This window comes from Porites lutea, chromosome 9, assembly GCF_958299795.1.
Source record: "Porites lutea chromosome 9, jaPorLute2.1, whole genome shotgun sequence".
Classification (NCBI taxonomy): domain Eukaryota; kingdom Metazoa; phylum Cnidaria; class Anthozoa; order Scleractinia; family Poritidae; genus Porites; species Porites lutea.
Genome location: NC_133209.1, coordinates 9,706,835 through 9,722,535, shown reverse-complemented (window position 1 = coordinate 9,722,535; position 15,701 = coordinate 9,706,835). Strand labels below are relative to the sequence as shown.

At 39.9% G+C, this 15,701-nt stretch overlaps 2 protein-coding genes across 2 annotated transcripts in view; both read left to right on the top strand.

Moving 5' to 3' along the window:
* LOC140947517 (allene oxide synthase-lipoxygenase protein-like) overlaps nt 1-15,701 on the top strand; it is a 114,394-nt gene that overhangs the window by 27,100 nt on the left and 71,593 nt on the right. The gene's annotated exons all lie outside the window — the stretch shown is intronic.
* On the top strand, nt 13,367-14,615 carry LOC140948863 (uncharacterized). The gene is made up of 2 exons (XM_073398131.1): nt 13,367-13,383; nt 13,784-14,615. The coding sequence occupies exons 1-2, from the start codon at nt 13,367-13,369 to the stop codon at nt 14,613-14,615; spliced, it is 849 nt and encodes a 282-aa protein (XP_073254232.1).

Below are 15,701 nucleotides of genomic sequence, written 5' to 3'. Positions count from 1 at the left end.
CGATCGTAAATTTGTGTACGACTGGAACGCTAGACTCATCTTTATCATATATTTCCACTAGTTTTTTAGCTTTACTTTGCAATGAAAGGCAAAAAATTGCTTTTCAAAGTTTATTCCTTGTGAGTATTTCTATTCTGGAATACGGTCAATCGAATGTAACTTTAGAATTTTCTTATTGCCTGTTTTTTGTTTGTTGTTTCAATTCATTCTGACGCAAAAATTCGTTAGCGATAGTATCAACACTACATGTCGTAAAAATACTATTTTTTTATATTTGTCATAGTTTTTCCGCCTTATCGTTTGAAACACCGATCTCTGGCAACCGTTTAATTAGTTCTATTTTAAGCACATTGAGTTATTAATATTTTGTTTGTGTTATTTTGTATTTTGTGCGTTTCATTCATATAATTATATTACACCGGTCCCTTTCGGACAAAACCAAGGAACAGAAAACGATCGATCATGACTCAATTGCGCATGTGTACTTTTATCATATTTTAAAAGAGGTTAAAATAATCTTTCTTTCTTTCTTTTTTTTTATCAAAAGAAAGCAAGTGCAAAAACGATTACAGAAAAACATCCAATAGCAGTGACAAAACATTCTAACAGCTTCAATGTCACTTTCGCCGAGAACAATAATGTGTCAGTCTACTTGCATGCTTGCGATCTGACGTTTCTTGCGATTCCTCCAAGGAAGATATCTAGTTCTTGAAACGTCGGCCTCAGTTTGAATATGTCTTTACAGGGCATTTTTTCTTTCTTGTGAATGACCTGCGCTGCCAGCTCAGACCAAAATAATAACAATAATAATGACTTTATTTTAGTGTCAATGTATTTAGCTTTATACGGCAGTTAGCTAATTGGGGACACTTTCCTACATACTGGCACACTAATCTATTACAAGACTTTTAAATTAATGATCTTACCTAAAACCTAAAACTATAAAAACTACAAAATTTGCACAGGTCACAGCAGTTACCATTGTCATCTATGTGGCTCAAAAGGTCCACACCGCGTATATGTTCACTTGAATGCTTTGAGGCTTGTCAAGTTTCTGAGCTCACAAATACCGACCTTTGACCAAATGAAAGGTCCTTTGTTGCGCAGCCATAGGCCACTGTATCAAAGCGGGGTAGTTTAAAATCACAGTTTCTTAGGCGTTGGTTTGTACTTTTGATCATAAATAACTCAAATATACACCTTGACGCCATAAAATGGGTTTGATGTTTCAAGGAAATTGTTGAAACAGAGGAAATATGGAAAGTGTATTGCGTGTCCTGTTTGTTAGTCAAAGAAAAGCAAGAATTGCAAAGAGATCCTGTGTCTAAATTAATTGATCCTTTGGCAATGTTTGTGATTAGTTCTATTTAAAAAAGTGTGGGAAAGCGGCCGTATGCCCCATCTGAGTGGACAGATACTTCAAGCTACTTCTTCTACTGTTAAGCTGGCCAAAGACGATAAGCATTATAGCACAAAGACTAGAGAAAAAGTCTATAGAAAATAACAATTAGGGGCTTTACTTAAGTTGTACGGGGCCTGTCGTTTGTTGCTGAATACGCCATTGCGGAAAACACCATAATCAGTCCTGAAATTGGAATAGCAACAGCCGGAGTTAACAAATATTTTGAAATTTTCCGCAATGGACCATTGGATAATTGTAGATACACTCTCTTCTTTAAAGAATGCCATGCTTGTACCCGAGTTAAGTGCAACCTCGTCGCAGGGTCTTAGCGCGTGGAATACAAAAAGACTGTGGGGATGAGGTTGAGTTATTAATATGGACCTTGAGGCCCCCTCCACACGTATTCGGATATTTTTGAAAGTGGCGCCCTTTTTTCCATTCCAGGCTATTCCCCCATTTTTTTTTTCCGTTTAGTGTCTAATACGTTTCCTGATATTGGGTTGATCGGTCGGATCGAAAAAAAAAAAACCTTGGAAAAAAAAATCACTAGATTTGGAAGGAGGCCTGGCACCCCAGCATCATTGCTGTGGAGCCTGGAAACAACAAGACATGACCCAAAATCAATATGGCGGAAAAGTTGGTTGATGTTATTGTAGAATTAACAGGGGCACCCAACGACAATTTTCGGAAAATATATGTTCGAAAGACGAACGTGGGAAAAAGGATCAACCAACGAAACTCCTATGCGACATCCAAGCATCCCTCACTTTTCAGCAACTAAAACTATACTGATTTTTCAGATTAAAAGAATTATTTCAAGTGAAAAATGGTTGAACTACGTCGTTACTTTTTTTTTTTTGAAAGTGCCAAAAATTTGGGTCGATTGGATGACGCTAAACAGAGAAATAAAAGAGGATGGCCTTAGCAGATCTTAGCAGTACCGTTCACTCTTGCGGAGTTTTCGGGCATTACAACTTTTCCCGCAGTTGAGATTCTTTGGAAACCCCCGGCTTCTCGATTACGTGTGGACGGATGGAAACGGAGCTTTTCGAATACGATGATTTCATACATCATATACTACACGCATGCCCTCCAAGGAATGTTATCGCGCATTTCCATTTTAGCGTTTCTATGCAACGATTCAAACACGCCCTTGTGGACGCTTAACTTTTTTGTAAACGAGGAAAAAGATCTCCATTTAAAAAAAAAAATGCGGATTGTGTGACCTCGCTCTACCTCACTATTATTGCAATTAATATCTCAAGATCCATGACCGATTATCAGTTAATATTAAAAACAACAACAACAATTTTAACTACAAGTAGTTTAATTTGATCATGCCATCGACCTCAATGCCAATAATCGAACTTTGTTTGTATTTGACTTCAGTACAGATTAAAGGTTCATGTGGCAAGACAACAACAGTATGTCTGAAACAAACGCTTCACGAGAACAATACACGATCATCAAGGACAAGAAAGATTTACATGAGCCGACGAATTTTCCTTCAGGGAAAAAGAGAGCAACTTTAGATGATAACTAGAAACCGTAAAAGATTCAAAGGTGTTATGAAATTGTTGCATTGAAATAAAATTATGAAGAGCCATATTGCGTCCTGACTGACCTGGCCTTATGTATGTTTACGTCAGACGAGCACATTTTACCACCAAGCATCATTTTAAAAGTAATGAATTGTCAAGTTGCGAAATTTTGCATAAACGAATTCCCAAGGCAGTACATTTGAATTTTCAGGATAAATTGTGCTCACAAACGAGGCTTGGGGATGAAATTTGCTAGTCTGACGTAATCAAGCAGTAAGGCCCATTGCATGCTATGAAAACGAAATCATTATCTGATTATTGTGTCAGCACAAAAGGGTTTCGGCCATTATAGATCGACGAATGCTTAGCCAGAATAAGTATCTAACTAAGTGAAAAGGAGGTACACCAGTGATTAATTAGCTCTACGGAGGATACCTCCCAAAGCTGTGTATAGAAAAAGTAAACCATGGCCATTGTCACGGTGAAAGGCTTTTTGCCTTAATTCAGCTAGTGTTGTTTTCCAGTAACATAGTTTCGGTTGGGTGATGGTAAATCAAACACTATAATAAGCTCCGACCAATACATAAGTGCTTATTGAAGATCTTTTCAGTACTGCTTTCATTCTCGCACAATTCCTTTAATTTTGTGACTCCCAAATGAGGTAGAGTTCACATTTTGCACACTCGCCACTCAACAAATAATTGCAACGAGAGCTCCAATTCTGTAGTTTGTTGTTATTTTTGTTGTAGCATTATCCGAGGAATAGCTCGATATTCGGTTTTATCAAACTCCTTAAGCAATAGACCACACTTTTTTATGGGTTAACCGGCGTGATAACCCACTTGGGATGTTGGGAGAACGCTCGAAAAGCTTGTAAATCACTCGCCTACGGCTCGTGATTCACAAGCTTTCCTCCTGTAAACCCTTAGAAAGTGTGGTCTATTGCTTTTATAAATTAAATTTACGTTTTCTATGAGTTTACCTTCACAATAAACCATAGGTTTTTAACTAATCAGAACGCGCGTACTATTTTATGTCCACATACAAGTCATGCTGAGGGTGGTCAGTTTCTCAATTCCCAACGTGGTTGCCAGAGGCGTAGTTCTTGAAATTCCCAGACAGACAGTTTCTTGACCAAATGAATTGACAATTTGTCCAGATATTCATGGATTCGAAATTCCAGTCAAAATTTTGTGTAATGGACACAGATGACATAAAACAAAAGACCTCTTTGCTTTATGTTCAGGGAGAATCTGCTTAGGCACTGTTTCAGGGGTTTTGTTCTTTTGTTTTACGTCATCTGTGTTCGGTACTCAAAGTAAATGACCAAACACCCACCACAGTCATCCTAGCCTGCGTGGCAGGCGTTAGAAAGGGAAGGGGAAGGGAATTGAGGGCACAAGACCGCGTGCAAGGGAGGAGGGAGTTCGTTTCCTTTCTCCATCGCGCGCTCTCGCGCGCCTAAATTCCCCCTTCCCCTTTCAACTTCCTGACACACAGGCTACAGTCATCCTTTCCACCATTTATTACATAAATTTATCGTGAATATAAAGTGAAGAATGGGTATAGGAAACCCTATATCTACTTGTCGTTTAATTTCTTGAAACAATATCCTGCCAATGAAACATGTTTAACTTCAGTTAATATGTAGAAATATGTCACCTCCCTCTGACTTCTTGAAAAAAACGTAATTTTGACTGTAAACTTCAAGCGCTGAGTGATCTCCTCATCACTTTTTGAAGCGTCGGCAGTCGGTGTTCCCTCTCTTCAACGGTATCGTTTGCAAAGTAATTGTAGTATTTTGTCGCTGCCTCTGTACATGTTTGTAGTGTCTGTGTTAACATTGATTGCCTTCGCTATGCTAAGCAATGTTCTCTCTGCCTCGCTGTTTCTTGTTGTCGTCGTCTTGTCCGCTCTCGATGAATTTTAGTCGGCGTTCTCCAGAGGAGTTTCGGTAGAAAATCTTCACTACTTGTTGTGCTTGCTGTTCAGTGCACGTCATTTGCATGGGAAATGGCTCGTGATTCACCGAGCGTAAACACTGTTTCACAGACGATGAATAAACACATTCGCCCTTCATGAATGCAACATGAAAGTGCTCCCTGGTCATCGGCCGCAAAGTCTATGTTGCCTAGAAACACAAAATGCTCCACTACGTAACGCTACATGACGTCATTAGCAGACACCAAGCGATATATTCAAAGAAAAAAGAAAGATGGGGCATCCAATTTTGCAGCTGGCTAAGACCACGTGCGGTTCACGTGCTGCGCTCGCGCGACGAGGTTATAAACTCTCTTCGATCGGCGCCTCGCGCCTCGCTTTGCTCGAAAGGACTGTTACAGTCGGTCATTTTCAAAATGAAAACGTGTGGTGAATGGTATATGCTTCATATCAACTTATATTAGACTTTGAGACGAAGGCAGAATATCAAGTAGAGTAAGATGTCTTGAAAGCGAAACAACGAATACAAGCAAAAACAGTTAGCCTTTCTTCTTTGGGCTCTGGATCAACGTTGGAGCAGTCGCACCAACAGTGGGCCGCATAAAGGATGCCAGAGTAGCCATAGCACTTAATCAAGGTGTGTTCTCTCGGTATTTCGTCTTACTAAAATCAAACCCAGTCACTAACTCGTGCCTAGATGAAAATTCCAGTCTGCTATACAGTTAAAAGTATCTCTTTGTAAGTGATTGTATCCCTTGCACAGGGGTTGTTCAATTGACCGTAGTTACCCCAGGAGTCAGAATACTGAATGGAACAAGCTCTCCTCGACTGGAAATAATTTGTTTGACATTTATAATTGCAATGCAAATCTAGATATCTGTGCTTGAAATAAAATATTCGGCGTATAGCGTAAGTGTTCCAAAAACCACCAAAGGTACAAGAGATTTGTAAACTTTGAGTATTCGTATTCCGGAATACGATCACTCGGACGCACCTGTCTCAGTTGAGAAAAAGGCACCAGCTTACTGTAATTGTTATCCTCTCCCAATCCCGCAACTGAAGTCTAGTCTACACAGAATGAATCTAGAATCAGTGACAGGATGCAATATTGGACGCATTTTGTATCAATTTTAATAGCTAGAACTCTGCGAATTTACACTCCGGCGCTGTATGTATTAGTAGTTCTATATCAGCTCCAGCACCTTACATGCCAAGTCCTTGGTTCAAAAAATTATGCACCGAAAGAATTATGCCGTCTATGTTACCAGTATATACCACAGCTCATCATCCTAGCAGCAGAACCCCAATTACATAATTCGCTTACGCGATTTTAGCGTGCTCGAGAAAGCATGAATAATATTTTGCTTATTATTTTGAATGAAGTTTATTTTGTAACAAGCCCGCTTCGGATAAGCGCCCACTAAACGAGGATTATTTCGATTTTAATACACTTTTATCCTTGGACGTACAACAAAACGAGCGAATCTGTAGTATCCTCACGTGAATGCGACCGGGAAGAGCACTTGGGGACGAGGTTTTGAATGGAAGAGCAAGAGAAGATGGTTGTAGCTTCACTTTGGGTTTTGCTCTGTTTTGCTATTTTGAATGATTTAAGAGCTTCTGCCTGAGAGACCGGGGCAGGCTTGGAAAAAGGGGTCGGCCGATTTGGCTCAAATTTGGTACACTTAGTTACTATGGAGACTTATGCAATATGCCAAAGTTTCAGCTCCATTGCTCTTATTTGGGCTGAGTTCTAGATGTTACCCTTTTTGGGGTCCCCGAAGGCTTTTTTTATAGCCTATTTTGGGCACTTTTCAATACTTTGATTACAATGTCAGGGATATTTTAAGCCAAATATAAACTCACTTTTTATTATCTCTATCCATAAGGGTCTTATAGCAAAACATATGGATCAAAGAAATATTTCTGTTGTCTGTGAAATAATTGTTAAGTTAATGCTCTTAAAGACATTTTTAGTGAAACTAAAAATAACCCAAATTTAAGTCGGATTTACTTGAGTGCCCACTTTTGAAATAATACAATTCCGACATGAGCAGAAAGTTTAGCCCTAGGTATGTAAAAAACAAGGAGAAAATACTAAGGTTACGGCTTTTTCACTGTGCGGCCTCGCTTTGAAGATGCTGATACAGCCACTTCCGGTCTAGTCATTTCCCCCTTATAATAAGGCTTATATAGAGCATGTTAGCCAAAACCTTTCCAATAACCTACCTAAATAATACTATATGTAGCACTTTTATTTTCTAATTCCACCTGAACGTTAAAATTGGCAAGATATGAAAATCTACTTCAGGAGAAAGTCACTTCCGGTCCAACAGTCCACATTGGAGGATTTTCATTAAAAGTGGTATTTTTATGTTCACAATGAAATCTCAAAAAGCTGTTTATGTATCTTTATGCCTATATGTTTTTCAATTTTTCATAGTCTATTGAGGAAAACAACAATTTTTTTTGAAGCGACAGCAATCAAAACTCGATCGCATGTTGAATCCCAGTTTGTTGACAAAATATATTATGAGGACGTTTTTTAAAACATCTATACTGGCGAATATATGCTAGGCAAATATTTCCCTTTGGTGAAAGAGTGACGCCATTTTAAACTGTTATTGAGTAAAAAGTGTTTGTAGTAAAAAGAAAGAAACCCAAAACCCATAACTAAACCTGGGCCTTTCCTATATCTGGGGCAAGGTATTGGTTTATGTTCGTTATATTGTGAAGATTCACAGAATTTTTTATGATTCTAAACATTAAAAATAAAAGCCTCATCGCCAGTCTTAGCACTGAAAATAATGACCACGGAAAGGCAAAAAACGTTTTAGCGCTCGTTTCCTTATAATAGACCCTTCCACGGACTTTTCAACTATTGACTAGGAACAGTAGTCAGGTCTCTTAAGGTCAGGATCGTTACAGAGTTGACAAAAGCACCAAACTTTGCACAGCGATAGCTTATTGCAGTACCATGAATATTAGAGGGGGTGCCTAATGCAAATATGCCACTGAAGCGTGCTTAACAGGGTTTAATTATTGTCAATCTCACCTGCTGGTGTCCCTGTGGTGTTTTGATTGAAAATTGTTATTTAATACCTTAAACCGCTCAGAATGCTCTTCTCATGTTGTGAACAACAATTTCACTCGAACATCTGGCATTCTCATCCATTATTAGCTTATTGATTGTATAATTAAGTTGATTATTACTGTGCCCTTAAGGCAAGTCCACAGTCCGCCCACATTTTAATAAGTCATTTCTAAGATGGCCTCGTCTTTGCTTCAAAACTTGCAAGTACTCAGCTTCTGGGGTTCTCTTCTTCTTTTCTAATGTACTTCAATGAGGGTGGTACAGGGGGGGTCTCTCGCACGGTTCACGAACAGAAAAAACAGCGAATCACGGATCACGGCTATCAAAATTTCATTTTTCCGAATCACGAAAATAAACAAGTAAGGTACCTCTTTTAATAACCTTCTCTTACGGTAGAAAGAGTGTTTGAAGAAAGCAAAATCGTTAAAGGCTAAGTAAAGGCTGCTTTTAAGGTAAAATAGCATCGCCCGTGTTTGAAGCTGTATTTTACTTGAAGTATTTAAAATTTACTTGTCTTGAAATATTTCTAAGTTAACTTTGTACTACCATCGTCATCCTGACATAGTCGCCTTATTCTCTTGTTCTTCTTTTAACCTTGATTACTTATTTTACTTTGATTACTTACTTTGATTACTTATTTTTCTATAGGTTAAAACCTATAGAAAAGTCGGCCCGTGTCTTTCAGAACGGTCCTTGATGTCCTTTAATAAGAAGTACCGTAAATAAATTTCTACCTTGTAATGAAGATGTATTTCCTGATAGTAGCGGCCTCTCCTCGTCCCATTGCTCTTGTGTATTTATCGCAAAGGCCTTACTGCCATCTTTTCCCTTTTCGAGACGACAAAATTTAAGTTCAACACAGGAGCCGAGGCCACGTTTCTCAGCCTCTGCCTTTAATCCGGCAAATTCCGCGAACTTTTTAGTAAACGCTGCCAAAGATGAATGTTCATCTGTAATTGGAAAGCGAACTCGTTCCTTTCCAAGAAAATTAAGCGAGCCGACAGACTTTGGGTCAACGTAAAATACAATACATTCGACCCTCATCGTACTATACGTACTCGTCCCCTACATGTCTCTGATGTTTCGATGTTTTGGATCACTGTCCTTTGACCTCCAGTGACATAGGAAACCATAGGCATAGGAATAGACATCTGATCCATGATAGGCATGTAAAGCACGTGAATTTGCACAATGGATTACTTCAATTAAAGCGAAGTCTGTTACTTGTCACATTTGTTATTTTCAGTCTTAAAATAAGTCTTCCGGAGCACTCGCATCTCAGAGTGGTGAAATCACGGATATCGGTTAACAATTCAAGTTCTTAACGGGTCACGCAAAACCTTCAGATCACGGATCACGAAGAATAATTTATTAAATTCACGTTTCACGGAAAATAAAATCAGCCAATCACGCATCACGGGAATACCCCTGCACGACCCTCTTCAATTAGAGGAGGCCTTATTGTGTGGGTTAAGCCTTATTTATTAAGTATTACTTGTCATTACCCGTCACTTTAAGCTAAAGAAAGCGTATGGCATAGCGATTCACACACAAAATTTCAGAAAAAAGAAATTGTCAAAGAGTCTGTTTTATCACATATTATCAGGAATTTATGACAGCTGTTCATGAAGAGCAAATACCGAAATGACAGAACCCAAAATAGTTCTTTCCTAGGGAGGTAATTAATTTTTCAGCTTAACATAGGCCTGGATGCCTTTCAGTCTCTCTTTATCTGCTGGACGCACGTGCATGTTTTGACAGAGAAGCAAGCACCGTGGCACAAGTCATATCATTTACAATTCCCGAAGTTTGTCTAAGCTTTACGTAAAGCAAAAACAAACAAAAAAGAATCTGGTCTCATAAACGAAAAAAAAAACAAGTTAGCCCAAGCTTCAAAAAACAGCACAGTTTATCATGAATTCGAAGCCTCTACATTTGGCACTGAAGCACTCACGTCCAAAAATAATAACAGCTTATCAAGTCGTAAAAGTGAGACTCAAGTGGTTCAAGATTGACTCAAATGATAAATGGTGAATGGTTTGACTGCTGAAACTGTAGAAAGGGAGCCGGGCTACTACTTTTAGGGCCTGTTTACATGGAGGAGAGGGACCCCAGGTAGGCATGGTAACCCACTTAGGTAGGATAACCCGCCTGTCCATATAATCTCTCATTTTAATTTGATCACGTTTACATGATAGGTGGGGTGACCCTTCAAGATGGGTAGCCCGGTCTGCCACACCAGGGAACCCATGCTAGTCGGGGTCGGATTCGTGATACATCAAATTCGCCAAAACTCACTTTGGCGCCGTGTGGCTTCACATAATTATTAAAGGTAACAATAGGAAGCCACAAAACTGAAGGTTGCTGCAAGAGCAGCAAGTGAGCGTAGACGTGGTTTGCCAGCATTTTCTTGTTTACGTGCTTAGCGACCAGTCAATAATCTTGAGAAACTGCACCCCAGGATGGCGGGGTTGTAAGATTAAATGTAAAGGAAGGTTATTTTTTTACCCCACCTAAGCAGGTTACCTCACCTACCTGGGGTCCCCCACCTTTATGTTAACAGGCCCTAAGTCTCAGGAACCATAAAACTGGTAATACACGGTATACCTAACCCGGGACTAGCTGTGATACTACTTCCATCTTCAAAAATGTCAGCATAGCTGCCAAAGGAGCCATTATATCGGTGTAACACGAATATTAGATTGCAGTTGTTTCATGCGTCTCGTTTTGTGACTTTTTTTGTGTTCGTTTTTGTCACCATCTCTAAATTTCAATCATGTTCAAAACACCTCTACTAACGAAATATTTCGTTAAGCTCTTTAAAATGATATTCAGCAATAAAAGCAAGGTGTGACCAGGATCGAGCCGATTTCTAGGCTCCTGGTGTAGGCATAAGTGAATGCAAAGTTTTGCGGTATTTAATCTGTCAGAAATCTGTTTGAGTGGTCAAAGTTGGGGCTGATGGGCTTCTTTATCATGACCTCTCCATTATGATAAGGGACCAGGCCATAATTATTGATGACCCTTGCTTTTTTTGGTATTTTCTTTAATTTTCCACAGCATTATTTTGTGAAAAGTTGGTGACTGAATTGCTCTCGAGGAATTCATGATCGTAAGATTTCGTAACCACAAGGTATTCGCCTAATTGCATGAAACAAATTACATTCATTTTCATAAATGATGCATCATTGGTTGGCTAAAGGAGGCCTTGTTCCTGTAAATTTCAGCTCTTCTGAAGTTAGTTTGTTTGTAAATTGTAACGCACGACTCTCCTTTTTTTGAAAGATCGTATAGACCTATCATTAACACCCTGGTGCAAGGACTCTGAACTGAATGAGCCGCTTACGGGTGTCTAGGCATGCAGGGACCTCATACACTTCTTTTTAAATGCAAATGTGTAAAAAAGAAAGAGTGTTAAAAATTCCTGGAGAGGCATGTTTTACAACCTCGTTCCTAGTGCTTAATAAAAAGGTAGAAAAAGGTAAAGCGACCATATTTTATGTCAATAACTCGTGACAGTAAAAATAACTGATAAACTTGAGGTCGACGTTGCGCTCCTTTTACCCCCTCTCTCCATTAATGCTCCGTTGTAAGGGTATTTAAAGCTAGTTAAAGCTACACAGAAAGGAGAGAAGTTGAAATAAGGATGTGTTGACACCGGAGATCGAACTCGGGACCTCGCGCACCGAAGGCTGCGCACTAACCAACTGTGCTACCCTTGCTCCTCCTTTTTCCCCCGAGGACGAGGTTTAAATGTTTTAATCATTATCTCAAGGACAGGGTTACCAACGAAGCAAATCATAATCTAATCTTAGCTGCACAATTACAAAGTGGGCGCATTGTCAGTTACGGTTCATGAGGTCGTTCATGTGGCATGTCAAAATTTAACAATTCTGTCGTTTAGGATGTGATGCATTTGGGTTTTATGTTATTGTATGACATGTTTGAAAGCTGGTTTTGTGATCTGTTTACATTGATAAGTAATGATATTATCACTGACAAGTCTTAGTCGAAATGCCGTGCCCAAACTCGACGAAATACCGATACCGAATTTTATGATTGGTCATGTTTTACTTAAAGCTGTATCCATCTTGCGAGTTTGCCACCTCAAGCATTTATGCACCAGAAATCAACTTTAGACATCGGGAGAAAAGATGAGAAGACCTTGAATTGATCGGTAGAACGATTGAAAAGCCCGGTTATTACCATTAAGTCTAAAGTCTTAGACTTTTATTAACCTGTTTAGCTTACTGTGGCTCGTGCTGCATGTTGTATTAACCTGTGTTAGACAGGGGACTGAAATTGAATGGTACTGCAATATATACCGTGAACGATCTTCTTTTGCCGAATATCCTAAACGAATAGGATGAAAAACTGCGTACCACAGGGCCAGATGATACCGCAATACCGCATATTAAAATCAAAATTACCGAAATACCGCTTGAAAAAAAGCTCAATACCGCAATACCGTAAACCCGCATGTCCCCCTCCGCACAGTGAACATGGCCACACTTACCGTGTGGGGACTGGGCACTAGTCAGTATTATGTACATGTAAAAGTATTTTGAATAGTATAACAACAACTAAACATTACCAAATTAAAAACTTAGAAATTTGAAACAAATGTTTTTTAGCCAAATCAAATAAGAAGAGTACTCGCCACAGGGAGCCCAATCTCCTATTATAGGTGAAAGTTAACCCCCCCCAACCCCTTTTATCTGTAATTAGGACTATTTGTAACGGGCACCCCCTCTAGTATTAATCGGTAGGTGCTAAGGAAGCTCTGTGCCAAATTTGACACTTTTGTCACGTCTGTAACGATCTGGCCTATATTTTGCACTAAGAGACCCGACTACAGTAAGCGAAAATCCTTTAACACTCGGGCGTACACGTAAATTCATACACCCACCGTGGTACAAGGGGATGGTGGATGGAACCTCTCCCCTGAGTTTTTGATATGTTGCAGTATATCGAAACGATTTTACCTTTAGATGAAAGCCTTTGATCTTCTTAACAAGATGGGCTTTATTTTATGGGTGGTGGCGCTGTTGGAGGCCTGTGACGTCCCAACAATGTTCACCATCTTGGCCGCCATCTTAGATTAACGGAGCTTTTTTCCCTGAGACGGGGGTGCGGGGGTGGGGGGGGAGTAGTGGGGGAGGGACCGGTTACGCTGGATTTCTGTGGATCTTATTAACTCTTTGAGTGGCATAAATTAACACCGATGACGTCATACATCCCATTAAGAAAGAATTATGTCATAGTTTATTTTTAGTTGGTAAGGAGCAAGTGACACCAGAATATTCGAGGGGTTGACGTCATCAAAAAATCTTGAGGTCATTATCTATAAATAGGAAAGTGATATCATGTCCCTACTTAGTTATCATGATGTCATATTTTTTCAGGTATGATGATACCATAGTTTATTTTAATTATGTGTGTCATATCCTTATCTGGGTATGATGTCATTGTTTATATTACTTTAAGTACGATTTTATATATGGATCAGAAATCTTTTCTGAAAAAAGGGGGAATTGAGCACTATTTAAAAGTAATAGAGCTTGATCACCATCGTATGATGACGAGGACATTTTGAGTCCGTGTGTTTTTGTCTTTATCTTAGTACTATCCTGTATAGGCAAAAGGTTGAAAAGATTGTGAAGTAATTAATAAAACGCACTTAAAGTTTGGTTGTTTACGGTTTTTTTATTGAAACGTAACAACACAAAGGTCCAGAAAAAAAAAATCCCTAACATTCCAGTAGGTCTTGTCTTCATCTTGTGAATTGGGCTGCTTTTCATACAGTCGATTGCGTAAGAATTTTCGCTTATCGATTGCTAGTTCTGTCGATTCAAGCCAATCAAATCCTTCTGAGAGAGTTGCCCCCATCAAACCTGTAACCGTACCGAGACTGGAACTCACCCCGGCTGTTAGTTCTGTGAGGATTAGCCAGCAGTTGCGTCTAGAACTTAGTTATCACATTGACCAAGAGTACTTTTGGACAGAGAGCAAAGTGGTCCTTGGATACATAATCAATGAAAGTAGGCGATTTCATGTCTTCGTGGCTAACAGAGTTCAAGAAATTCAAAATAGCACTTCAGTTGAACAGTGGAACCACGTCGAATCAAAACAGAACCCTGCAGATGAGGCTTCGCGAGGTGTAAAGTCTCAAGAGTTGTTACATTCTCGTTGGATCAACGGACCTGCCTTTCTTTGGAAGACTGAAGACCAGTGGCCAATAAACCGGGATCACAGTGAAGGTACCTTTGATCTCCAGAATGACGACCCCGAAGTCAAGAAACATGTTACTATGGGAACCACACAAATCGTCAAAGTAGATTCAGAGAAAACAAGCCTGTGTGGGAGAGTGAAGTACTTCTCTGACTGGTATCGCGGCAAACGAGCAATTGCTCTGTGTACACGCTACGTAAGAAGTTTAAGAGCGCGAGTACAGAAGAAGCAATGTAAAGAAGAATTGCCACGAGAAGTAAAAGTCATTGATTTAGAGAGCGCAGAACGCGCTATCATTCGTGCAGTACAGACGAGCGCATTTACGGAGGAGTTAGACGTCTTGAAGCAGATAAAGCGGAAGAATCCGGACCCTAACAGTAGAGTCTGCGTAACAGAGGAAAACTAATATAAAGACTTACAGCTCACTGTACAAGCTCGATCCTTTTGTTGATGAAGAAGGAATTTTGCGAGTCGGTGAAGGTCTCAGATGTGCAAGTCTGTCAGATGACGTGAAGTTTCTCATCATACTACCATGAAATAGTCACGTTACCACGTTCATTGTCAGGTACTTTCACGAACGCACAAGTCACCAAGGCAAGACCATGACGCTCAATGAAGTACGATCGAATGGATTTTGGATAATAAGTGGTACAGTTGTAGTCAGTAGCATAATCTAGTCCTGTGTCAAGTGCAAGAAACTACTTGGAGCAGTTCAAGAACAAAGAATGTCAGACCTCCCAGAAGACCGTTTAGAGACTGCCACTCCCTTTACCTACTGCGCCATCGACTATTTTGGTCCCTTTATCGTTAAAGATGACCTGAAGGAGCTTAAGCGTTATGGTGTTTTGTTCACTTGTATGGCTTCGAGGGCTATACATCTTGAAACATCTAACTCCCTCGACACAGATTCATTTATCAACGCCCTTAGACGATTTATAAGTCGGCGAGGTCCCGTCCGCCAGCTAAGAAGTGGCCAAAGAACCAACTTTGTAGGAGCTCGTAAAGAACTTGCACAAGCATTAAGTGAAATGGACCAAGAAAGAATTAAAGCAAAGCTATTAGAAGAGCAGTGCGATTAGTTTTCCTTCAAAATGAATGTCCCAGCAGCGAGTCACATGGGAGGTGTGTGGGAACGCCAAATAAGAACCGTTCGGAGCGTTCTTTCATGGCTGTTAAACAATAACGGGCGACAATGAGACAACGAGTCTCTTTAGGACTCCGTGTGTGAAGCAGAAACGATTGTTAACAGCCGTCCCTTGACAGTAAAGCAGATTTCAGACCCAGATTCGTCAAGTCCTTTGATCCCGAACCAGCTGCCAGCGATGAAGACGTACAGATGTATATTGCAGAAAGCGTCAATGGAGGCGAGTCCAACATTTAGCGAACGAGTTTTGGTCACGCTGGAGAAAAGAGTTCCTGGTTAGTTGCAAGAACGTCGGAAGTGGACACGCCCAAGCAGAGATTTACAAGTAGATGATGTTGTAATCATGAA